The sequence below is a fragment of the Suncus etruscus genome, chromosome X (genome assembly GCF_024139225.1).
Source record: "Suncus etruscus isolate mSunEtr1 chromosome X, mSunEtr1.pri.cur, whole genome shotgun sequence".
In the NCBI taxonomy this organism is placed as follows: Eukaryota; Metazoa; Chordata; class Mammalia; order Eulipotyphla; family Soricidae; genus Suncus; species Suncus etruscus.
This window is the reverse complement of record NC_064868.1, coordinates 6,654,755-6,680,804: the sequence shown is the minus strand read 5'-3', so window position 1 is coordinate 6,680,804 and position 26,050 is coordinate 6,654,755. Positions and strand designations below refer to the sequence as shown.

The window sequence follows — 26,050 nt, the reverse complement described above, 5'->3', positions numbered from 1 at the left end:
CTGGATGGAACACCAGCTGGGATCTCACCTACCAAATGCTGCCACATGAGATCCAATGTAGGGGCCTGCAAAATCTAAACAGTCAGCTTAAGTCTCAAAGGAAACTTCCTCATTTCAACATAAATCTCAGCGGGAAATCTATCTCAAAAGTGAGAACTGGGGAGGGGTGAGAACTGGGGAGAGGTGAGAACTATGACGTGCACTAATAAACTATCAGCACACTCACCAGCCAGGCTGTACAATCACATAGAAGATCCATACATTTCTGCAACTACACAGTGCACAACAACAGGGAGTGAAGGGACTTTTATATTCTCCAAGAAGCTGCACCAATGGTCTGCATGTAGTAAAGCTGGCTAGGAAGTTTACAACTTCTCTTGAGGCTTCTCAGTGAGAAATGGGTTTTAGGAGTTGTCAGCACATGGTTTCATTCAGCAAACATTCCGTGTGCAAATCAAGAAGACACACATACACAAAATAAAATATCACTCTGACAAAGTTAACATGCCACGTTCCCAAGACCCACACAATAACCTTTCTGTTATAAAATTATGAAGTCAAATATACAATTGCTATAGTTCAACTGTTATATGATCCCAGTTCTCCCCCCATTTTACAGATGTCTGCCATTGCTAATATGCTATGTTAGTGTGGTTTTTCATAGTATCCTTTGGACTAGTAGTACTGTCTTCTATGTACTCCCACATGCTGCTGTCTGCACTGTTCTAAGCATAGAGCTCCCACCAGCTTATGAAATCAGTAATAAACACACCAACATATTTTATGTTAGAAGGTGACACCTGCTATGAAAATCTCAAGATGCGATGCAAGGAGGCAGGATGGTCCCTGGGCAGCCTCAAAGGAAAGGTGAGCCCTGTATAAGCTTCTTGGAAGAGAAGAAGGTAAACAAGTGGGTAAGTGGAAGCCTAGTGAGGCAGAGGAAATGGCCACGACCAATGTCTCCAGTAGTAGCCTACAGGGCATGTGTGAGAGTGAGGTGTCTGGATGGGGTTAGTGATAGGACAGCAAAAGGGGAGAAGTCAGAAAGGTTATATGGGTCTGGTCACCCCCAGTTCAGGTACTCTAAAAACACTTTTATTTTGATTCTCAGGGGTGGTTCCTGCAGGGGTGCAAGCAGAGAAGTGGAAGGACATGACTTGGCTTCAAAGTACCTCCCTGCCTATCTTAATGAGCCCAGACTGCAAATAGGCAGTGGTGAGGCCCTGCAAGAGGCCATCACAGTGATGGCTGAGAGCAGAGGGACAATGGGGTAAAGAGTCAAGGTGATGGGGATGAGAGATAGGAGAGAGAGGTGTCTGAGACAATCTTGGTACTTTGGGCCTGAGCAAGGACACTGCTTTCAGCTGAGGTAGGGACACGATGATTTGAGGAGGATACGCACAGGTCTGGGGAAGCTGTAATAATGAAGAAGTTCCAGGGGAGATAGATGGTCAGGTCATCAGTGGAACATGTGAACATGACATGTGCTGGGAGACAAACCTAGCGAACAGTGACCTGACTCGCAGCAATTGCCTAATTTGTTCTTAGCAATTAAACATGAATAGCAAAAACAAATCATGGAAATACCATGTCCTTCCTTCCACACAGAGAAGCTGAAGAATTAAAAAGGCAAACAAAAGAATGAACTATTAGCTGCCTGTGGCGTTGGCCACACTTACTTCAAGCACTACAATAGCATGAAGACAAAGTGCCTTCACGTACCGTCCCATAAAGGAGATTTGAGTCACAGCAGTCTGTGAGTGACCATGAATATCAGAAATGAGCTCAGGAGCTGAGGTTCTGAGACCGTTTTCCCATTCTTAAGAAATGCTAGAAGTTGCTGAAAGCAATGATGTTGGCTTAAAGGAGTTGCGAGAGAAGAGTGTAAATGATTGTGCAGATACTGCAGTTTTGCCCTTTCTACCAGATTCCTCTCTAAAGGTCCCAAGTGTCCTCCAAAGTTTCCTTTTCAGATGCCATTTCCATGACACTGGGCAAGACTTCTGCTCGGGAGGGGAGGGCCAGGTTGAGAAGCTCTACAGCTGCAATAGATGATGTAAGTTGAAAAATGGAAGAAAAAAAAACTTGGGAAAAAATGCACCACCTCCAAAAAGTGGAGGAGCCACCAGATAAAGCAGCATTAACTAAGTGCATGAAAGGTGCTAGTATGGCCCAGCCCCCAAACCTACCGTCCCCCCATTCAAAACTAAAAACTTCAGCACAAAATCCAATTAACATACATTCCTTAAGCACAGCACGAGAGCAGCTCATTGCAATCTGGAAAATTCCACAGTATTTATAAATCCGAAGCAAGGCTATGATGCTCAGTCGTGTACCACGGCGGACGTCACCATCAGCCACAAGCAGGATGGCTCTGGGTGTGTTGCCATGGCAACTGCAGACTCAGCAGCAACACTGAGCCTCTCTCCAGCCCAGAACCAGAGGCAGAGGCAGCAGCAAAGCAGACAGCTCCCTGATGGTAACAAACCAGGGAGTCCACAGCCTGAGCCTCCTCCACCATTCCCACCCATGGGAGGCTTCCTTTCAGCGATCAGAAATTGTCCCCCCAATGAACCCTGAAAAAAATGCCCCAGTCATTTTCTCTGCAGAAGAGCTCACTCACAATGTTCCCCCCCCCATGCCTCAAAAACCCCCGAGAACCAGTGTGAGGGGAGGAGAAAGACTGGCGAGAGTTGGGAAAAGTATCCAGGTCACGTGCCTGGTAGTTGTGTCCAGGAAGGAGGGGCTTTTCTGGGGAGGAAATGGAGTCCTGCCAGCCCCTTTGAAAAGTCCTTCAGAGAAACATTCCTAAGCAAGGAGATCAGTGGGAAGCGAAGCAGCCAAGTAGAGCACAAGCCTTTCGAGGGAAGCTGTTCCCACACCCGGGGAGGGAGAGGGCTAGCAAGTAAGGACAATGCTAGCTTCCCCCCCCCAGTCTTGTCAAACAGAGAAGCACAGGAAGTCTTTTGGGGACCCCCCCCCACATTATGTGGCAATGAAACAGAAACTACAGAACATACCTTTTCCACGGGTAGAAAGTCATTTTCTACTTCAATCGAGCGTGGTCTGAGTTTTATTGGCTTGTCTTTGAAAATATCTCCAAAGCCCACACCCTTCACTTTCTTGGGCTGGATTGCTGCAGTGATGGGCGTCCCGTTGGCACCTTCAGACTTGGTACTGCTCGAGTCACCCCCATCACTCTCAGAGCCAGTGGTTTCCCTTAAACCTATCAAGAAGGGTTTGGGGAAGAGAGAGAGAAAGAGCTCAGAGATCAGCCATTGGGGGGGGGTGCTCACTGCGGCTCCCAGCCACCAGGGAAACATCTCTAATAATGGTCCTGGGTGAAGGATCATCAGGATCAGGGGACTGAATTTTGCATGTTACGTTCGAGTGACTTTGCATTTTGTTTGATTTCTCTCGTCCTTGACGGTTCCTCTTAAGAACAGAGTCAAAACTTTTCAGCAGATTCCATTTCAAGCAGATCGCTTTGTACCATGAAATTTCAACTCTCTTGTGCCTAGTTCTGATCTATATTTCTGTTCGCTACAGTCTCTCCATGATTAAGTAGGGGGTCAACACCACTGGTCTGTGCAGGAACAGCCCTGCACTCCCCCTTCATGCCCCTGCCTAATCAAGTACCATATACGGTACCTCTAGCCTCTATGACTCATGTCAATTAGCAATTAGCAAGGAAAGTCACATTTCCTAAGGGGAAACTGTAAAGCTAAAAGCCATTTCAACAAATTAGCAATTAAAGGAACCACACAAAATTATGGCTGCCAAAGACTTAAATCTTTTTGGATGGCTTCACAAGAAATAAATGCATGCAGACAATCTCTCTAGGAAAGCATTAAACCAAACTTGACATTGAGAGGCTGGCAAGATGATCGTGTTTGTTCAAGGGGAAAGGAAGCTGCCCTCCCAAAGGCCAGAATCCCCCAAGCCTATGGCTTCTTCATCTCTCTTTCAACCCATAATTTTCGTACAGTGGACCTTTTCCATGAAGAATATTGGGGACATGACACTCTTCTTGTAACCTCTTGTGGCATGTGCCAGAAGCTATCACAGATTTATCAGCAGGACAACAAGGATACTTACCTTTGCAATTCCTTTCCTCCACCCCCAGGCTCAGCCTACAATCAGGCTCCTAAAAGGAAGAGCCTATTTGTTTCTAGTCTATTTCCGGTGTGCGTTCTTACTTTGATGGCAGCTCAGCAGTAATAGCATCAAAGGGCAGGATTCAATGGCTATTTTATGGAAGACATTAAGCCTGTCTACAGTCTCAGACACATAGGCTAGCTCCTCAACACTGACAGTATATCTCCTCTGACAATGCTGCCCTTGGGTTCACAGTATACCAACAAATTATGTTCTCGATCAGCAATAGCTTCCCATAGGTAAGGTGGCCTTCCTGATATCTAAGAATGAGGCACAAAATAGTTTCTCACATTAAATGTCATAAAATGTTGAAGCTATTCAAACAGAGAAGTCTCGGTGCAGGAAGCAACTGTTCCATGAAAATAAGACCAAAAATTGGAAAGGTCATTGTCAACTGCTAACAAAATCAAACCCTTAAAATAATGGCTGTTCTGGCTATGGTTGCTATTTTCAATAAAATGGTTTTTATAGATCAAAATATGTGTGTTTGAGGCTGGAGTAGTGGTGCAAGCGATAGGGCATTTGCCTTGAAATGTGCTAGCCTAGGAAGGACCACGGTTCAATCTCCCGGCATCCCATATGATACTCCAAGCCAGGAGCAATTTCTGAGCACATAGCCAGGAGTAACTCCTGAGTGCCACCGGATGTGGCCCAAAAATCTAACCCCCCAAAAAAACTGTGTGTGTGTGTGGGGGGGAGATCTTTGTATACAGGTGCAATGAACTAAATAGCATTTGTGAACAAAAAATAAGAGGGCAGGAGCTTCCCATAATAAGGGGATCGGTTCAATTTACAGGACAGAATCAGAGTGTGCAAACATGGAGAAGCCCCCAGATTAGCTATTCATTGATATGTTTATTTGTTCATTGTTTTTCGAAATATCCCTGCTGGAGATGTAATTTTGGAGTCTAAATATTGTGTCATTTCCCCTTGAACATGTTCTCATTTTGCCGTATGGATTCCTTCTATGTGATAAATGGCTTGTATATTCTTTCCTGGGGTGGAAAGAACCATTTAAGAGTGGAATAAAGAAACAGTTACTGGAAAACAGCATCACTGCCCCCTCCCCATACCCTTGCACCCTTCCCACCAAAAGCCAACAGAGCAAATGGATTAGAGCAGAGCTGTTTTAGTTTATCAAAGAGAAATTTAGAAGGATTCCTCTAGCATTCCTCATTAGCTAGACCATAATGTTTTCAACTACTGACATCCTGATTCACTGAGCTCCAGTTTCTAGGATTTGCTGCCTTCCAGGCTCACCTTAATAACTTTATATTAATCACTGTGAGAAATACTCTTTTGGTTATTCAGGGAGAGGTTGCAAAGTCATTCAACCACACAAGCATTGGCTGGGCAGGAAACACATCGCAGATTTTTCTTCCAGAAGTCCTGGCAGCCTGCATCTATCACTTTAAGTGTGTAAATTAAACACTGAGTATCTGGGTTTGTGAAAGAACTAAAAATTGAATTCTTTCCCTTTTTCATTTTTCATGTCTGTTCGGCATGGCTTCAATGGTGCCCATCACACATGCTGCTGTGTAATGTGCTCATCATGCTAGGTGACATCCCCAGCAGTAGAGTCACAGTAAAGACCTAAGAGCAGAAAGTGCGAGTCTTTGGACAGGCTTAGAGCACTGTGTCTGCAGCAATATCCAGATGTGTGGCTATGGACTTGTCAAGGTGCACAGGACACAGTCTCAGCTGTGGACTGCCACAGGAAGACACTAGCATGCACCACTGCAGGCATAAGCCACGCTGTGCATTTGTCTGTGGTGGGAGGAAAATAAGACTAAACTGTACTAGAGAGGCACAGGCATTGCAAGACTCTCTTCTAGTCTTTGTACTTTCTCATCCCTGTACACATTTGTGTAATTATATGTGCATGTACACAAAGGAGAGATAGTTTTCTTCAAATATACTTTGGCAATTGGGTGCAATTTCCTTTAAGATAACAGCACTGATTAATTCAAATTCATGGGATTTGGTGGGGGCACATCTAGTGGCTAGAGACTATTCCTGGCTCTATGTACAGAAGTGACCCTGATGGTGACCTGGGGCCACATGTGGTTGCAGAAATCAAACAGGGGTGAGTTGCATGCAAGACAAGTTACCTTACCCCCTTTACTATCTCTCCTAGGCCTCCATCAGCGATTTTAATTTTTCTGTAGTTAATGCTCACAAGAATAGTGCTTACAGTGTGTCAGAAACTCTCCTAAGGACTTGGAAAGATCCATTCATTAATCTCATTCATTTCCTTCCCCTCAACTTTTGGCAGCCTAATTTCACAACACTAAAGGCTACATCTTGGTCCTGCCAAAAGAAGTCAGCTGTGTGGTGATTGGCTGAATGAGCAAAGCAAAGCACCATTTCTGGCATGGACTTTCGGGTCTAATTTTTATTTCTTTGAACCGTGCAATGCAGAAATGGCCCAGGCAGAAGAAGCGAGAATTCCGAGAGGTGGGCCTCTCTGTGGGAAGTCATCTTTCACCACCCAGAAGCCCACAAATACAAACGCCATGACAGAGGCCACGGATTCCAATGGCACGCATGATTCATGCACGCGTGTCAAACACATGAGAAAGGCACAAAGCAAACAAGGAAGCGCCAGGGTTGGGTGCGACTGTTGCACAGTACACACCAAGGAGACAGCACTTATCTCACGGTAAATAAGGCCATGTCCTTGGCTTGCAAATTCACACAACATGAGGCAGAAGCTGGAACAGCAGATCAGCTCAGCAACGTGCTGCTGCATCAAAAAACACAAGTACCCAGATCTTATCTTTACAATTGCCTCCTGCGGTTAAGGTCACTCACTGTAATAACGTCTGTGGCCCTCCGTCTTTCCCGGTGCAGCTCGGTACAGAATTGTCCCTTCAAAGGTAGTTTTTCCTGACAGTGAATGAGAGAAAAGGAAAGAAAAACAAGAGGGAGGGAAGGGGAGCAAATGATGGTGAAAGAAGGAAGAGGAAGAATCTTTAACTGAACTTGCCTTCAATGAATCCATTGCAAGAACTTCATCCACAAACAATGAGAGACTAATCGGGCAGAATTTAAGAATGTTATCAAAGGAGCCCAAGATTCCCAGGCAATGCTGTGTCAGTGAGCCCCCGGGAATGATTGGCGCATAGATTGGCCCCATTTGCAACCTAGAAGTCAGTTCAACATTAATAACTCTGGCTGTGAAAAAAACTTCAATTAAGTAAAATCCAATTAATTGCATAGCACTATGTTCTCTTTGGAGAGTATGAGGCAAGCATTATATAGGTTCAGAGTCATTGTCTTTTACCATGTAATACCTGGAGTTCTTGAGGTATATCCTAGACTGCTATTTATGGTCCCAAGATTCTAAGCATCCCACAGGATTTGCGTGAGGAAATTTATCACCTTCAGCAAATTCTCTTGGTTTGGGTTTTTGGGCTACACCCTGTGATGCTCAGAGATTACTCCTGGATCTGCGCTCAGGAATAACTGCTGGCTGGCTCAGGGGGCCATATGGATGTCAGGGATCAATCAGGGATGGCCGCATGCAGGGCAAGTGCCTCCCCCTGTACTCACTCTGGCCCCCATCCTCAGTAACTTTAAGCAAGAAACGTGCTGTTATGTTGGTGATGGGAATCCAACAAGGAGTTTCAAACTAGCAGTATTGTTCATTTTAACAAAAGGGATTTCTGCTTACCGAAGACACCAGAAAACTGTATTTCTTAAAAGATCTTAATTGAGGTTTTGCCATAGAATCATGAGGCAGTATTTAGGCCTGAGGCCACAGGACTTATCCACTGACAAATGAGCTCTCTCTTTCATTGTTATTACAAATAGAGGTTATCAGTAGTATAAGACTACAATAAAACCCAAATCTCTCTAAACCTAGAAGTACATAGAAATCTTAAAGTCATGAGTAAGAACAAAGAATCCACATTGTATTGCCCCAGATTGAGTACATGCATACACATACATGCATACACACACTCATATATGCACGTATACCTAGAGAAAGTATCACCAGCAGGTAAAAGTTTGTTAAAAAGCAGAGTAAAAGACTACATGTAATTCTTTAAGTTACCTATTATTACAGTTTGTGGACTAAATATAAAGTCTGAAGCCAGTAATACAGTCTTGTAATGTGAAAGTGGGGGTCAGAAACGATTTCTACAGAGAGTGGCAGTTAAGGAGAGAGAGCCACTTTTCTCACTTCTTAGGAACACCCCATAGGACAATGGGAAACCCCAACATGAACCAGAGCCATCAGTATCTGGGCCCTGCCACTTCTAATACAGGAAATGGAACAGCGACAGCACAAGTTAAATAGAATCAACTTTTTTCAAAATGGGTCCTACATGAATGATTGCTTACACTGGTCTGGAAATCTACCCTTTTTGTACTGTCTCATTAAAGTAAAAGCTTAGCTGTTCACATCACTTAACTACATCAGGTTATTACAAGAAATGGCAAAGCAATTCAAATGAATGTTCTTCCGAGACTTGCAATTCTTGGGGACTTTGATGACAAAAACCAAAGGAAAGTGGCTAGTTTTGAGTTGGAATTTTTTTCTGCTGCTTGAGTCCTCAAAGGACTTCATTACTCCTAAAGAAGCAGATGTCTGTAAGCAAGGTCCTCCAGAGCAGTCTTCTAAGTTGCAGAAATACTGAGAGTGGGGAGAAAAGTAATTGGTATTTTGACATCATTCTTTCAAGTATAACAGAACTTCCATGTGATCTTCCCAGGACAGAGTTTGAGTCTCACTGCCCTGGACCATAATCCTTGGGGGCCAGGAGTTTCTGCAAAGTCTTCCTGAGCCTTGGAATTCGGGCAATCTGAGCCAAAGAAGGGGCTACAAGAGGAGATACACACACACACACAGACACACACACACACACACTGGAGCTAAAGAACAAAAGAGAGGCAATTGGCACACACACACACACACTCTGAAGCTAAAGAACAAAAGAGAGGCAATTGGCAAGCCCATAGATATGAATAATGTTTATTTTACTGGGAAAACATGCAAGCAACTATCACTATTAAACATTAGTATTTGAAGGCAGACGATTCTGTAAAAAGGATGGATTTTTAAATTGCAACACAACAGCATATGCTTTGACTGCCATCTAATTTTGCTGGAACTCTGATTCATCAATTTGCTAAGTGCTCTTCACTGTTAATAGAGCAATTTAATTTACTGAGGGGGGGTTGTCAGCCTGGCTTTTGTTTATGTAAGTGAGGGGTCCAGAACAATCCATTTCTTACAGATAATGATAAAAATCATGCCTACATTGTGTTTTTCCAAGTGCTTTTCCAAGCTTTTGTTTTGTTTTGTTTTTTGGGCCACACTGGTGATGCTCAGGGGTTCCTCCTGGCTATGTGCTCAGAAATTGCTCCTGGCTCGGGACTATATGGACACCAGGGATTTGAACCCAGGTCCATTCTGGGTCAGTCATGTGCAAGGCAAATGCCCTACTGTTGTGCTGTTGCTCTGGCCCCTCCAAGCATTTTTATTACCTTTTTGTTTCTGTTTGGGGTTTTAGTTTTTGTTTTGGATCACACTCAGAGGTGCTCAGCGTTCCTGTCAAGGTTCTGAGGACCACATGTGGTCTCACAGATCAAAACCAGATGGAGCAAGACAAGTATTATATCTACTGTAGTATCTCTCTCCAGTTCCTGGACAAATATTTTAAAGAGTCTATCTATCTGTGCCTAACTTCGACAATGCCCCAAAATATTGGAACCTAAAATTCAAAAATAGGGAATCAGAAAAATAAGAAAGTCAATTCAAGCTAAAAGCTCATCTTATTATCAGCTGTAGAAACAAATAAAATCATCCTCCTTCTGAAGATTACAGAAAATCACAAAGTGTTTCTGTAGCTGCATGATTATTAATGAAGAGCTTTTAACTTTAAAACAGTTATTTTAAGCCAATAAATGAAATAATATCAAATGTTGTTCAAATATTTATGAAATGGACAATACTAGACATATCTCAAATGTAAAGCAAAATATTTATAAAATGAACAACACCAGACAATGGCTGCATTTAGATTTCTTTGCCTCTAAGTTCAACTAAATCTTAGCAATGTAGGACTATGTAACGTTTGCTAATAATAAATTCGGTTTCACATTTAGTCAATATCATGTGTAAATTTGTAACTGAAAAGGAAATTGACTAATCATGATGTGTGATAAGAAGAAATAATTTAACTGTAGTCAGCTTTGGAATTTGTCAGAGCTCCTGGAAAGGGTGAAAAAAAAAACTAATGAAAGACATACCAAGCAGGGGGAGGAGAATGGGACTGCAGAGACTGGGGGGGCATCCCTTACCCATATGACAGATTCTGCCCAGGGCTTCATTTCACTGGGCTTTAGTACTCTCATTAGAAACTAGGCGAGATGGTCTCTAAGTTCCTTCTCCCAAACATAAATTCTGCCTACTTCTTAGTGAAATTGCTTGCATGTTCTATTTTGTTAACCCCGAGTTCACTCACTCGTCCTTTCCCTTACCCATATACACTATTGATCATGGGAATCCATTTCATTCTTCTAAAAATTCTTTGAGTCCTGTTTTGCAAGTCCTGAGGAGTATTTGCAAGCCCTGAGGAGTATACATATTTGAGAGATAATCTTCAGTGACTTCTAACATTAAAAATAAAACACTGACACTGTGAGCCTCTAGATAGACTACTCAGTGCCACCTATAATGGTGTGGGGTCTGTATAGCAAACCAAGCAACTAGGAATAATAACCAGTTAATTTGTAAGAGTAAAGAGTAGTAAATAGTATCTGACAGCAGATAAAAAAACAGTGGAAAGCTAGTGGACAAAATACCTCAGTTTCTTCAGCAAAAAAACAAAATCTGCAAGGGAAAATGAGACAGAATAAAAAGGAGAAATGGGGGATTCTAAGGATTCGGAGACATAGAAGCCTATTATAATGTGTGTGGCTTTTGAGATACAGGCATAAACTAATAAATTATATTTAAAAATAGAAGACTGGGGCCAGACAGAGAGTACAGGAAGTAAGGCACTTTCTTGCATGTGCCTGAGCCCAATATATCTCGAGCAATCCCAGGGGTCACTCCTGAGCACAGAGTCAAGAATAGCTCTTGTGCACTGCTTGGTATGAAACCACCATCCAAAAATATAAAAGACTATTTGAGGAAAGTAAAAAGTATATATAGATTTAAATTGAAGAGTTTCTGTACTAATTATATTTATTGACAGGTAGTACAATATTTATGAGTTAAATAATATATCTGGGGATTGCTTGATGTAGTGATCTAATGACAATGAACTGAAACTGAATTGATAATTTCTAAAACAGACCCTATGAAAACACGAGTTCAACATATTATTTGTTGATTTGTGTATGTTATAAATTGCCCATAAAGAAATTGTTTTATTAAAGAATTTTATGGTACCCTTCAGTTCTATGACCCCCTGCATATCAACTGGTATATACAAGTGCTTTCTCTTACTTTCTGGGATTTCCCTTTTTCTCTCCTAGCTTATATTTTCTACATAAAAATATTGTTTCACATATTCAAAAAATGCATTTTGAAAATGTACCTATAAGGCATCATATAATATCATAAAGATATTCTCAAATCGAAACATGCAGACAAAAGTTTCTGCTACTACAAGCAATGAATTTTCTTATTTGAGAGAAACTGTTTCAGTATCAATCAAAAGAATTACTGTGTGCTTTCCCTGAGAGACTAGTTCACCCTGAATAAGATCTAATGTCTAGAGCTTTTCATTCTTACTACCATATGTAAGATACATTTGGCTTAAAAAAAAGGCAAGTTCAAACAATTTGCACCTGTCACTCAAAAATTAAAAATGCCCCCTCAGAGTAAGATAGGATTTGGCAAACATTTATTGATCAAATACCTAACATGTTTCAAGCTATTAGTACACTTCTTTATAAAGACAATGCAATGCTTTGCCTATCAACTTACATACACTAGTTGACAAAACTCACCTCAATAACTATCCTCATGTTCTTTCTAGAAGGAGAAATGAGTAACAGTACCAAATAAGTATGTCCACATACAGAACAAAAGAGGGTCGGTGAGGGTGGGGGCACAACAAAGTGATATACACTTGTACAATTCTCTTCATATGAACCATAGGGTAGAGGTGTAGGGGGGAGACCTGGGTGTTGTTTTGGAAAGTTGCATGCACAAACCCCCCATAACTGACAGTATTGTAAAATGGTGAATCACAATGACTAAAATTAAAATTTAAAACTTAATTCTAATATCTGACAGCATTTAAAATAAGAGGGGTTTTAATTTGGGGGGTGGGCCATATCTGGTTTGGTAACCAGGGCTTACTCCTGGATTTGAATTCCAAGCATACTCCTGCTATCATATGTAATGCTAGGAATCAAACATGAGTTGGCAGCATACAAGGCAAATAGTCTACTTGTACTTTATTCTCACTAGTGATTTCATGGGATCACTAGGATCTTTAAAATGGCACAAAAGGTAGTTTGAGTTAATCCCAGGGCCCTGTATTAAGAAATCTCTGTGAAAACTGATGGATGTTAAAGAAGCTGATCTGTCTAATAAAGACCTTGATTAGTACAAGTTAGCCCAGCGTTCTTCGCTGGTTCCTGCATACAGATCCATGGCTTGGTAGTGAAGACCCAGATGGTAAATCAATAGTTTTCAACCTTCTGCCACCTGCAGGCTATCACCAGTGTGTGGACCAGTGGTTGAAAGACAATAGAAACTTCAGCTCACACCCAAGTGAAGACTTACATGTCTTCTGTATACTCATTACATTTATATTTATACATGTAATTAAATATTAATTTACTGTGATTAACAAATTATCCCTGAAAATTGAATGAAGGGTATGCGGAACCTCCAATACATTTTTGGAGTTTACTCCTGGCTCTTCACTCAGAGATCACCCTGGCAGGATCAGGAGGCCATAAGGGGTGCCGGGTAATGAGTCTTGGTCAAACGCATGAGAGGCAAGAGCCTTTCCTTTCTCCATACACCCCATACATTTCATCTTGTAATTTTCTGTGAATAGTTTGTTTAAAAAATTCTTTTAATTAAAAATACATTGAAATGAAAATCATTCTCTGGAGATAGAGACTAAGCAGATTTCCTTTAAAAATCAAAAATTCCACCCAGAAAAAGCTTAGCAATAAATACACCCCGTGTTCCTTGGACACCTTCTTGCAGACTACCTGGGGGCATGTCCCCAATCTTCTGTGGATTTGTATGCACCCTTTCAATAATCTGAGCTTCTTAAAGGCACAGGCTTTGTTTCAGTTGTTTCAGTGCAACTTTAGCACCTTGTGCAGTGTCTTGGTAACAATGAATGAAGACTAGGAGGAGAAAGAAAGGAAGGATGGGGAGGAGAAAGGGTAAGGGAAAAGATGAAGAAATGAAGAGATAATCATCTTATTCCATTCTGTGCACAAGAAAGACTTCAAAAGCCACATATGCCAGTGCCACTGGAAGCCTCCATCCTTGTTAGGGTATATATCCCTCCAGATCCTGCAAACCCTCCCCAGTGCAGGGCAGAGTCCCTGGTAATAAAAGTCACCTACTAAAACTATTGTGCTCTTTGGGTCCTAAAAATCCAAGGCTTTTGGCTAAATGAGATTTGGGAGGAAAAGCCTCTAGAGAGAAAACACCCCTTGCCCTGAGTAAAGAATGCCTAAGTGACTCAGGCCCCACTGCACAAAGCTTCTTCCCTCCTGCTCTGGAAACCCAGCATCTAACACTTTCACCTGAGTGCTCAGGCAGGGTCATATGCCTTTGACAAAGAGGAAGTTTCTTTTCAAAGTGTCAAAATCAAAACTGACTTCAGCTCTCTGACCCTCCAGTTTGAAGAGCACAGAGAGGTTGCCCACTGCCATCCAGCCCCCCTTTTCTGCATCAGTAGAAGCACCTCAGTTTCCCAATGCAGGAACCACGCATCAGGGTACACAGTTGCAGTCAGTGTGCAAACAGCTTGCATATACTAAGGGTTCTGTCCTAAGAGCTTCTCATGATTAACAATGAAAGAGAACATTTCTGGAGGGCCTTCATGAAGTGGGGGTGGTTTTAGACATGATTGCTGCTGAAACTCATAATATATTTCCCCACAAAAATAACATTATAATAACCAAGTTGATCTTCCTGTCACAAATGGCCACTTAATACACACCATTCCTGAGGTATAGTGCTATTATTATGGGAGTTAATTGCCAGTTACAATACCGGGACACATACAAACCTAATGTGCAGTTTGGAAGCCACAGCTCAAGGACACCTTCTGGTTCCCAGACTGGCCTCATTAGATGAGACATGTTAACAAAGAGCCCTTTGCTCCACGCCACATGCTCTATTTGCTCCCAAATCCTTTTTCATCTTTCCTTATCACAGATTCTAGGATAGAATGGGGTCCAGCTGTGAGGATGAAGGGTCCCAGCCATTGGCAATAGAGGAAAGGGGTACAGTGGGATCCACAAAGCCAGCCAGTGAGAGCTGGTATTTCTTGGAATGTAAGGCTGTGCCAATTCAAGTCACCTGGACACCATGTTAAGGTTTCCTAACCCCTCTCCAGAAGTGGCTTTACCTAAAAATTCAGAATTTTTCTAATCATGTGACTGATTAAATCAAAGATACTATTATAATTTAGACAGAATGGAAGTTGGCAATCATAGGTTTTGGCACCCCTTAGAACACTCATGCCCATGACTTTAGCTCAAGACTCAGGACAGTACAGAAAATACAGACATCTATGTAGGAAACTGGAGAACAAAGCCTACTGGTCCTGGCTCCAGGAGCTGGGAAGGGTAGCAGAGAAGCAAAAGGAGGAAAGTTTCAGGTCCTAAAGCCAGAAAACTGGTTTTCATTCTACACACAGCATAGGGGCCCTGTACCCACACGGGAACTGGACTCCTCATTTTCCTCCTGTGCTTCCAGGGAGCTGCCCTGCACTTGGTCTGGACATTTCACTTCTACTGACCAGGGTTAATTTTTCCAGCCATTTCCCCCAAGTTCCTCTAGGGTTGCTGAGAAATATTAACAGTTTTGTTTTGTCTGCTGTAAAAATTATTCACATCTGTGCTATTACCAGTAGGCATGCTGGGGATCACATATGCAGTAATGTACAGAACATTGGTCACCCCTTTGTAATGAGACTCCTACTTAACCCCAGTGAGTTGACACAACTTAGCTATAACATGTGCACTCTGCCAGCAGCACTCACTAGGGACAGGATATAGACTATGGAACAAAGCCCCCCCCCCATGTGGAGCAGGGGCAGTCTTCCTTACTTGATTTGGATAGCTGCTCATCTTGAGACATGCCAAGGTCATCCGACTCCCCTGACAACTCCTTGATGAAGTTGGAAGGAAACATTCCCGTCTTGCCATTGAGAACACCTTCCCACCATCCTTCTTCCACCTGCAGGATAAATGAGAGGGAGAGACAGGAAGTTAGGGGTGACAAGGAAGTACGCAACTTTCCCTCATCTCTGTGGCACAGAACATTGAGCCCACACGGAACACTGAGGACAATCGCAATGCTTAAGAGCTAACAGGGCAGGTCAGAACCATAGTACAGCAGGGTGGACACTTGCCTTGCATGTGGCCAACCTGGGTTGAATCCCAGCATCCCTGATCACAGCCAGGAATTATTCCAGAGTGCAGAGCCAATAGTAACTCCCAAGTATAGCCAAAAAGAACCAGGGGAATAGAAAACAGATCTCATGAATTTGGGGTTCAGACTAATTTACCCTGGGGTTGATAAACAAGTGAAAAAGAAGGACCACTTTATTTTCTCAAGTTTTGAACTGAAATTGGGCATTTCCCTTATTTACATATATAGGTGACACAACTATAGAATGAGTAGAAGATTCTGTGATCCCTAAGTCCAGGAATTTTGTATGGCCCATCCCAGATACTATGTGTCTCTCAAGATATCATTTAGACTCACCACTTTGTTGAAGTGGTGGCAGTGGTCATATTTGATAAGGGACCTTATTATTTAATGTATAACACGGAATTACTCATTTTTGATAGGTAGTTAGATTTAATATAGATTTTTAGATTAAAATGTGCTGTTTAAAGAGCTTAAAGGGACTGTAATGCATACCTTACATGCTCAAGGACCCAACTTTGAACTGTAGCACTGCATGTCCCTCCCACTTGACCTGCCTAGGTGGGTCTGGTGGCCTCAATACCTCTCAGATCCAGCATCGCTGGACCAAGTCACCAGGAGTGGTCCCCAAGCAGGGGGAAGTTTCCCCCTAAAAGATAATGATAATTACATCAAGACAAATGGTTTCCTTTAGAATCTTATGTATTCTACTATATAGAGTTAAAACTTTATTTTGTACAACAGAACTAAGAACGGCTTCCCCAGAACATTGAAGCTAACTATACAACCTGACAAAAATAGTTAAGAACCCCTGAGAAAAGAATTAAATCAAAAAGCTGAAGGAGTCCTAATAGGTTTCTAAAAGTTCTAAATTTCCCTGAGATGAATCCAATTGGGGAGAGCAGGCAGGCTGATGACGGTCATTTGAACGGAGTAAAGACTGGATCAAAGGGAGTAGTGAAAATGAATGAGGAGGTGTAGATTTGAGATTATTTGAGTTCTGAGATGGTCTTCAGTGACTATTTAGCTGGATCAAAAGAGACAAAGGTAAAACAAAGACAAGAAAAAGGAAAAAAATACCTTGTTCCAAGATTTTGTGATGGGGACAGTAATTGAGGGGCAAGAGTCAGAACAGTGAGATGGCTTCCTGGAGGAAAATAACAGGGCACTGACAAAATGAGCAAGGATTAGCCCCCAGCATGGTGTCAAACAATAAAAAGGGACCCAGAGTCTTGGGAATTTTTTTACACATGCATGTTACCTACCCAAAGTAAGAACTATGATTTAACAGGTAAAATAATTACAATACAAAGAAAATTAGATTCAATTCCTCCCTGAAACCTAACAGCTTATTCAAACATTCAACTGCACTATCATCTTGTTTTCCTTTCTACAGAAGAGGAACCATTAAGATAGTCAATCTGCATTAGAGTTGGTTTCTAAGTCCACACTAGGGATACTGAACTACACAGAAGTTGGTCCTTTCTTTTTCCTTCAAGAAACTCAGTCTGCCAGGGTGGAAAGGGCACATGTTGACCCCGGTGGCAGTGCAACTTGTGTTAAGAAACAGCCAAGTGTGAGCCACTGGTGGTACATGGCAGTGTCAAAGGAGCGGTGATGTTGGAGATGACGACAAAGAAAGAAGCACAAGGTAAAGGGATGAGAAAAATGCCATGACTCATCACAAACCAAACATGTTTTACAGAGCTGAGATCATGGAGAGTGAGGTGCTAAAAGAAGACAGAAAGAGGGCCTGGAGAGATAGCACAGCGGCGTTTGCCTTGCAAGCAGCCGATCCAGGACCAAAGGTGGTTGGTTCGAATCCCAGTGTCCCATATGGTCCTCCGTGCCTGCCAGGAGCTATTTCTGAGCAGACAGCCAGGAGTAATCCCTGAGCACTGCCAAGTGTGACCCAAAAAACAAAAAGAAAAAAAAAGAAGAAGACAGAAAGATATTAAAATGAAGGTTGATTTTGAAGAGCCAAACTACCCCCACGGGATTTAGCTAAGAGGGGGAAAGGAGAGAAGAATGAGTGCGTGAGAGAGAAGTAAGAGAGGTAAGAGAGGACAGGTGAGGAAAGAGAGGACAGGGAAGGGAGAGAGGGGGGACCAAGCAGAGAGAGCATAAGAGGGAAGGAAGCTGGTAGGGTCCAGATAATGGAAACAGAATGGTATGTTTAGAACATGAGTGAAGGAACTCATGGGATACAGATGTGCAGACTTGGTTCCATGTGATCACAGAATCTTCTGACAAGAATCAGATAATGGGGGACTGGAGAGATAGCATGGAAGTTAGGCACTTGCCTTGAATGCAGGACAGTGGTTTGAATCCTGGCATCCCATATGGTTTCCCTGAGCCTGCCAGGAGCGATTTCTAAGTGTAGAGCCAGGAGTAACTCCTGAGCGCTGCTGGGTGTGACCCAAAAACCAAAAAAAAAAATCAGATAATGGGAATCATGCACATCTGCACCAATGATGGTTCGATACTAAATTGTGGCATTTAAAAACACTTCCATTGAAATCTGTCCACGTTTCTATGCCAACTCAAATGATATGTATCATTTCTCTCAAGGAATTTTTTATAGGATTAGGGAGGTGAGGAAGATTTAACTGTCAGCGTGAATATAAATAGTCCCTGAATTGTAACATGGGGTCCTTTGTGTTTGTCCTGAATAAGGAACTATAAAATGACCTTCTTTGTCCCAGGAATCACGGGGCATGAGGGAATAACCAAGGGCACAAGCCACAAATGAGCAGTCCCTGGTGTAAATCCCTGACAGTACAGGGCAGCCAGGCCAATTCCATTTGATTCAGCTTGACAGCATCTAAAACCTTCCTGTTCCTGGTAATAAGTGCCTGCAGCCCAAGAGCCAAACCGCTTCTAATGCCTAGGATTGGCAAGCTGCCTGCTGGGAAAACAGGGGTGTCTTCACCTCACCCCACCCCGAGATGCCTGCATCACTGTCACAGCACAGTCTGAGAGGAGTGGCTTACAGGGAAAGCAAGGAAAGCTATCATTAGCCATACAGTGAGTGGAAGGGCCAGAAAATCCAATCACGGCTCATTTCCCATTTCAAGGACAGGGGAGGGATTGAAGGGGCTCACCTCATCATCAGTGATTCCAGCTAAATAAATATATGAAAGGAGATCCTTTCCTCATTCTAGTCTTTGGTGAGATTCTAGTTCAACTTCCTACATTAAAAAGGAGGATTATAGCGTAATTACATTCATTAGCAGAGCACAGCATAGTAACTTGAATGCTGAATGAGTCAACAGATGAGAACATGCTGGAGGAAATCTTCCAAAAGGAAGCGTGAAGCCCTGATCCCCAACCTCCAAGGAGTTTTCCTTCCCACAAAAGGGACACCAAATTATATTGGTTACTGTCCTTAGGTATCATCATGCCCTGTTCCACTACTAATTAATGAGCATCTATCCCACCCTATGAACTCAAGACAGAACTACCGATGAGCCAATTCTAATGAGAAGCTTCTGTAACAATGGGTCTGTCCAAAACCTGGTAAAAACTGATGTTGTCTATGCATGTTTCTGTAAGAGATTATGAAATGCTTCTGGGAGAGAGAGAGAAAGAGACAGAGACAGAGAGAGAGACAGAGAGATAGATAGATAGAAGAAAAATGTCTGTCCCAGAGGCAGGCTGGACCAGGGGAACAGGCAGAAGGGAAATTGAAGACACTGGTGGCAGAAATGTGCACTGGTAAAGGATGCTGGATATTATAGGACTGACAATCATGAACAACTTTGTAACTGTGAAAAAAACCAATTGTATTATTAACAACTGTCTGATCAAAGATATTTAAATAAATTTATCTTTTTTAAAGAAATGCCTCTTTGTAACAAAGTAAATATTATCAAGGTATTACAGACAGACACCCCTACCTTCTTCAGGCCTTGAGTGCAAACATAACTACCCACCAGCCCATACTGTGTCTCTCCCTGACCATCCCAGCCTGTCTCATGGGCCATGGCTGTATTCCAGAGCCAGGTGTAGGGCATGTAAAAACCTGGTAGAACTTGAGAAGGAAGGTTAGAATAAAACCATTTCAACAGTTCATGCCTGTGTGTCATCACTTTCCAGAGTCTTCACCAATAGCATATAAGTGAGTTCAGGACCCAAGGAAAGAGCTTATAGCTCTTTCATTGTATTAGAAGTGGTTAAGTTGGGTAAACTGCAGACCTCCACTTGCATGTGGTCTTACAAGCGGTTTCTCTCTCCTTTCATGAGGCACTAAAGAGGAGACTGTGAATGCACAAATGGCCTGTGAAGCCCGGTGTCTACATACTCACAAAAGTCCTGACATATCACCATGGGTGCTTTACCTGCCAACTGCAATAGGCAAATGAACATAGGGACTTGGCAAACTTGAATTTAGGGAGCAATCAGACAAGTAGATGGAACACCCTGTTTAGGATCCACTAAGGCCTTCCTCACTCAGCTAACCTTCTATTCCCCAACCTTACTCAGAAGCACTGGTGTGGTGGCAAGGAGGAGTCCAGCAGATCTGATGCTGTAGTCAGTGATGTGAATGCTGCTCAGGTCCCCGTGGCTACATGTGGTGCCTAAGACTGATCTTGGGCTTTTGTAGCCATTTGAGCTAGCTCCAAAAGCTATTTTAATACTTCAGAAAGAAGCAAAAAACTATTCAAGGAAAAGCCCACAACTTAACGTTACTGAAATTATCTTCCAAGCTCATTTGGAAACAATTCCAATTAATACCATATCTTTATCCTATACATGAGTCGGGTTTTTTTCCTTTTTTGTTGGGGGAACTATTGTGCCATACCTGGCAATGCTTAGGATTTACTCCTGGCTCTGTGTTCAGTAATCACTTGATCACTTCAGGCAGTGTTCGAGGGGGAAATCATATGCAGTGCTGGGGGTCAAACTGGGGTCAGTTATTTGCAAGGCAAATGCCTTATCCTTTGTATGTTCTCCCCTGCCCAGAAAATGTATTTAAAAATGTTTTAAACTAGAAATAACTAGATTAGGGTAAGCTGTGTGCAACACACTCCATACTATCTAGCTAGCCTGGGAAATGTATTTTAAAAACACTTTTATTTTCAACTAGAAGAAAAGAAAATTTTTGTTGTTGTTTTTGAGCCACACCCAGCAATGCTCAGTGCCTATTCCTGGCTCTGCACTCAGGAATCGCACCTAATGGTACCTCAGGGACCATATGGAATATCAATTATCAAACAGAAGTTGTCTACATTCAAGGCCAGCACCCTATCTTACTGTACTATGTTTCTAGAACCCCAAAATGAAAATATTAAAGTTTTAAAAATTGAAGTAAATTTATACAAAACTGCTCAAATCTTATGGTACATGTTGATCAAATTTTTTGTTTGTTTGTTTGTTTTTTGAGTCATACCCAGAGGCGCTTAGGGGTTACTTCTGGCTCTACACTCAGAAATCACTCATGGCAGGCTCGGGGGACCATATGGGATGTTGGGATTCGAAACACCCATCCTTCAGCATGAAAGGCAAACGCCCTACCTCCATGCTATCTCTTCGGCCCCACGATGATCAAATTTGGCAAATGTAAACAACCCTCACTTCTATCAACATATAGAACATTTTATTCACTCCAAAAAATTCCTTGGTGCTCCTTTCCAGTTGATGTACTGCCAAAGAATCACTCATTTGATTTCTAGTACTTGCGATTATTTTTTCCTTTGGCAGCACTTTATATAAATATGCTAAGACATAGGTTTACCTTTTGAATATTGCTAAAAATATATAACACTTCTAGAAAGCCTCTTTTGCCATTCAAGACATTAATTGGACAATATTTTCAAGGAAACCATCTCCTAAAGCAGGGGTCTCAAACTCAATTTACCTGGGGGCCGCAGGAGGCAAAGTCGGGGTGAGGCAGGGCCGCATAAGGGATTTCTCTTACCGAATATTCCCAATAAAAATCGCATTAGTAAGAAAAAAATCGCATTAAACATTCGCATACCCCGAATGTTTAATGCGATTTTTTTCTTACTAATGCGATTTTTATTGTGATTATTTGGTAAGCGAATAATTGCGAATACTGTGATATTTGAAGGCCGGCCGCAGGCCACAAAATGTGGTATGGAGGGCTGCAAACGGCCCGCGGGCCGCGAGTTTGAGACCCCTGTCCTAAAGGCATATATACCTCCATTATCTTCCAATTCCATTGCTTTAAATAACCATCCTTCTGTTTTGTGACATTATATGCTAAGTATAAACAAGTATTATTTATATCCTAAATGCCTGGGCCACTATCTACCCCCAACTCCTCTGAAAGTCACTGCAGACCCCTTTTGGGCTAGAAACTGAGTTGTATTCCCTTCCTTCAGTGTTCTGACAGCAGACCTTGTCCAAAAATAGATGAGAAATCTGTAGGTGATGAATTCAGAAATAAAAAGAAGTGATTTTAAAAATGCAGATATCTATTTTAGTAAAGGTTTTAGTAAACTCTGCCCCACGAGACAGAGTAGTATCTTGAAACACAGCAGCCTTCCTTACTGCGAAACAGATTACTGGTAGAACTTTTTTTTTTTAACATTTTCTTTTTTTGTTGTTGGGTTTTTGGTTTTTTGTTTGTTTGTTTGTTTGCTTTTGGTTTTTGGGCCACACCCACTGATACTCCAGGGTTATTCCTAGCTCTGCACTCAAAAATCGCCCCTGGCAGGCTCAGGGAGCCAGGAATCAAACCTGGGTCCATCCTGGGTCAGCAAGGGTGTGCAAGGCAAACACCCTACCACTGTGCTATCTATCTCTCCAGCCCCTACTGGTAGAACTTTTATCAACAACCTTTAGCAGGGTTTGAGAATGTTGCCCTTTGAAATACCCACAAGCTAACTAACCTCTAGGATGCCAAATTCCCTCAAAAAAACTCCATGCTAAGGCCTTACTAAGATGTCAACTTGAAAATATAAACAAATAGTAAATCAAGCCAGCAATGTTTCTGACTAATCCAGACCCTGTAGTCTTATCCCTGGACTATTTCCACCTGATAACATTGTGTAGAATTGGGTGAGTCCTAGAACACCTGATATGGAAGGAAACCTTAACCTTTAAAAGGCTTCCTTTCAAAGTTTTAGGTGGAAAGCACTGTGACTTTGATCCTAGTCCCACTGACGCCATCCACAGCTTCTGCTACCATTAATCATAGAAGCAAACAACAACAATATACAGTAGTAAAAGCTAAGAGGATGAGGCTTTCTCATCCTATTGTACTAGACTCACTCTTTTTCTGGCGATGTGTGATGACACAATGCCTATGTTAAGAAATGAATTGAGGAGCTGGAGCAGTGGTGCAGTGGTAGGGTGTTTGCCTTGCATGTGGCTAACCTAGCACAGACCTCGGTTCGATCCCTCAGCATCCCATATGGTCCCCCAATCCAGGTGCAATTTCTGAGCACATAGCCTGGAAGAAACCATGAGCATCACTGGTGTGGCCCCAAAACAAAAAAAAATGGATTGGATGAGTTACATAGGCACTATATTGGGCATTGAACTACCATTGGCCATTATGATGGTACATATCACATTTTCCATTCAATATTCAGACTGTGATTGATTACATGTAACACTGTAAAGAGCAAAACCAAGATTAAATGGGAGGGGGACTTCTCTACCTTTGCCTTTTGGAGAGCTTTTGTTTCATTCCTTACTGGGCTGTGCTCAGGTGCTACTCATGAGCTATTTGCAGGAGGACCATAGAGCTAGCAATGAAAGTCAGGGTCTCCTATATGCAAAGCAAGTGGTCCAGTCCCTTGAGCTGTGTCTCTGACCCTCCTCTATCTTTCTTTTTTTAATTCTTCTCCATTTCTTAGTAATATCATTTGCCAATTTCATGACAGCTTGAGTTATTAGTTACTTTCTTAGTCATGTATATCTTCCCCTTCCTGATTCCACTGAGTATGTTTTAAGGCCGAGATTCTGTTCAGTAAATCTTTGAATTCCTATAGCTTCCTTCACTCAGCTACTGGATAAATACCACAGCCATGTGCAATTACTATGAATATATGTATACTTATAAATATGTTACTTTTATGTGGTGATAACCTACTTATAGACAAAGATTATAATTTAATCATAATTTCTACTAGCTGTAGTCTTTCCTTAATCATAAGGCTCTGCTCTCTCTGAATTAGGAGATCAGAGAAGTCCCCTCCAAAGCTGTGTGGAGAAATCAGAGTAGAGCACACTGACTCTTTGGACCCCAAAACTCCAAATAATAATAATAATAATAATAATAATCTATTAGTGCTACCTTCTTTTTTATTTGTTAAAGGCGACACTGCTGAAAGGCTGAGACCAAGCTGGTGTGACACGATGAGAAAGGCAGCTCCTTTCCAGACTCTGCAGCAGGATTTCTAAAGTTTCCTCCACTCCCTGACCCCTACTGGCCTAAACAAATGTGTACAACCACCTCGGGGATGTATAAAAATAGGTCTGCAAATCAAACATCTACTGCTTATAAACCATAAAGAAATTTATTTTAAAGTATACTTTAAAGATGTTTTGCATTGCTGTTCACCCAAGTGATCCCACCTAGGGCCCTGCTGTTTAAGAAGCTCTACGCAGAAAAGCCAAGGGGCCTCAACACACTTTTCCAGGAAAGAAAATAACCAGCACTTTCATAGTTCCTGAGGCCTTGGGATTGGAGCGATAGTACAGCTGGTATCATGTTTGCCTGGCATTTGGCTGACCCAGGTTAGATCCCTGGAACCCCATAATGCCCCCTGAACCCACCAGCAGGGATACCAAAGTGCAGAGCCAGGATTAGGTCCTGAGCACTACCGGGTATTACCACAAAACAAAGAAAAGCCCCTCAAGAGGCTTTCAAAAGTCAGTTCTCTAGGTAACTTTGTCCATATTCCATCTCTATTCTTCCTTGGTCATCTCCAGCCAAGACTGGGAACCATGGCCATACCCAGAGGTGCTGGGGATAAGGCACATATAGTATCAGGTATAAAACTCAAGGTCTCACAAATACTAGGCATAGGCCCTACCAGTTAAGCTAGATTTTTTTAACAGTTACAAAGTTGTTCATGTACATTGTCTTACAATGTACATCACCTTTTACCAGTGCACATTTCCTGCCACTAAAGTGCCCAATTTGCCTCCTGTTCTCCCCTCTCCCCTGCCTGCTTCTGTGACAGACCTTTATTTCTCTCTCGCTCACTCACTCACTCTCACTCACTCTCCTTTTTATTCTTTTTTTTTTTTGGAGGGGTTTGGGTTTTGGGTCATACCCGGCAGCGCTCAGGGGTTACTCCTGGCTCCATGCTCAGAAATCGTCCCTGGCAGGCATGGAGGATCACATGGGATGCCAGGATTCAAACCACCATCCTTCTGCATGGAAGGCAATATCTCCATGCTATCTCTCCAGCCCCTCCTTTTTATTCTTTTATACACCGTGGTTTGCAATATTGTTACTGAGGGATATTATGCCTATCATTTTATCTCCTTTCAGTTCCTAGTTCTTGTTCAGAGTGATTATTTCAAACCCCCATTGTCATAGGGGTCCCTTCTCTGCCCTAACTGCACTTCCTTGCTCTTTGTGGCAAGCTTCCTATCAAGGACTGGTCCTCCTGACCCTGGTCTCTATTGTCTTGAACTATCATTCTGACTCCTCTATTGTTCTTGTATTAGAACTTTGTCTGCATTTAACAGTCCTCTCCACGCGACAAAAATAATAAAAGTGTGCATTACTTTGTTAGACATACCTGTCCAGGGCTGGTGAGATAATTCAGTGTATTATGAGTTTGCCTTGCATGCAGCTAATCAAGCCCTATGGCACCACAATCAATCCCTGAGCCCTACTAGGGTGATCCCTGAGCACAGAGCAGAGCCAGGAGTAAGCCAGGAATCGTGCCAGGTATGGCCCAAAAACCAAAAGAAAGACAAAGGGAAAAATAAACCTTTCCAGGAATTCAGCCTGTTATTTTTCCTTTCCAATTAGCAGCCCAGTTCCTCCTGATCCACACCAGAGTACCAAATGACTAAAGCAGAAAGGCAGGGCTTGCCAGCTAGGGGGCAGACACCTGGTAAGCACTTTCTCAAGCAACCTTCAATTCATGCCTAAACTGCCTGCCCTGTGCTATCACTTCTTTTCAGGGGCCCACTGAGACTCTGTCCTTGAGCTGATAGTAGACTCTTATAAGGTGACAGTCAGGGGCGAGCCAAACCTGCTTGAGTTGGACACATGCTTTGGTTAGAACGCTCAAATATAAGTAAGTGTATAAAACAAGAACTAATAGTAATGCGGGATTCAGGAATTATCCTGGT

The 26,050-nt window shown here is 42.4% G+C and overlaps 1 protein-coding gene across 1 annotated transcript in view; it reads right to left on the bottom strand.

The window, feature by feature from the left end:
- SH3KBP1 (SH3 domain containing kinase binding protein 1) overlaps window positions 1-26,050 on the bottom strand; it is a 362,585-nt gene that overhangs the window by 143,154 nt on the left and 193,381 nt on the right. The window contains exons 5-7 of the mRNA XM_049766785.1: window positions 15,436-15,565; window positions 6,973-7,047; window positions 3,021-3,226 (exon numbers count right to left, since the gene is read on the bottom strand). Coding sequence (XP_049622742.1) covers window positions 3,021-3,226; window positions 6,973-7,047; window positions 15,436-15,565 — 411 coding nt within the window. The remainder of the gene's footprint in view (window positions 1-3,020; window positions 3,227-6,972; window positions 7,048-15,435; window positions 15,566-26,050) is intronic.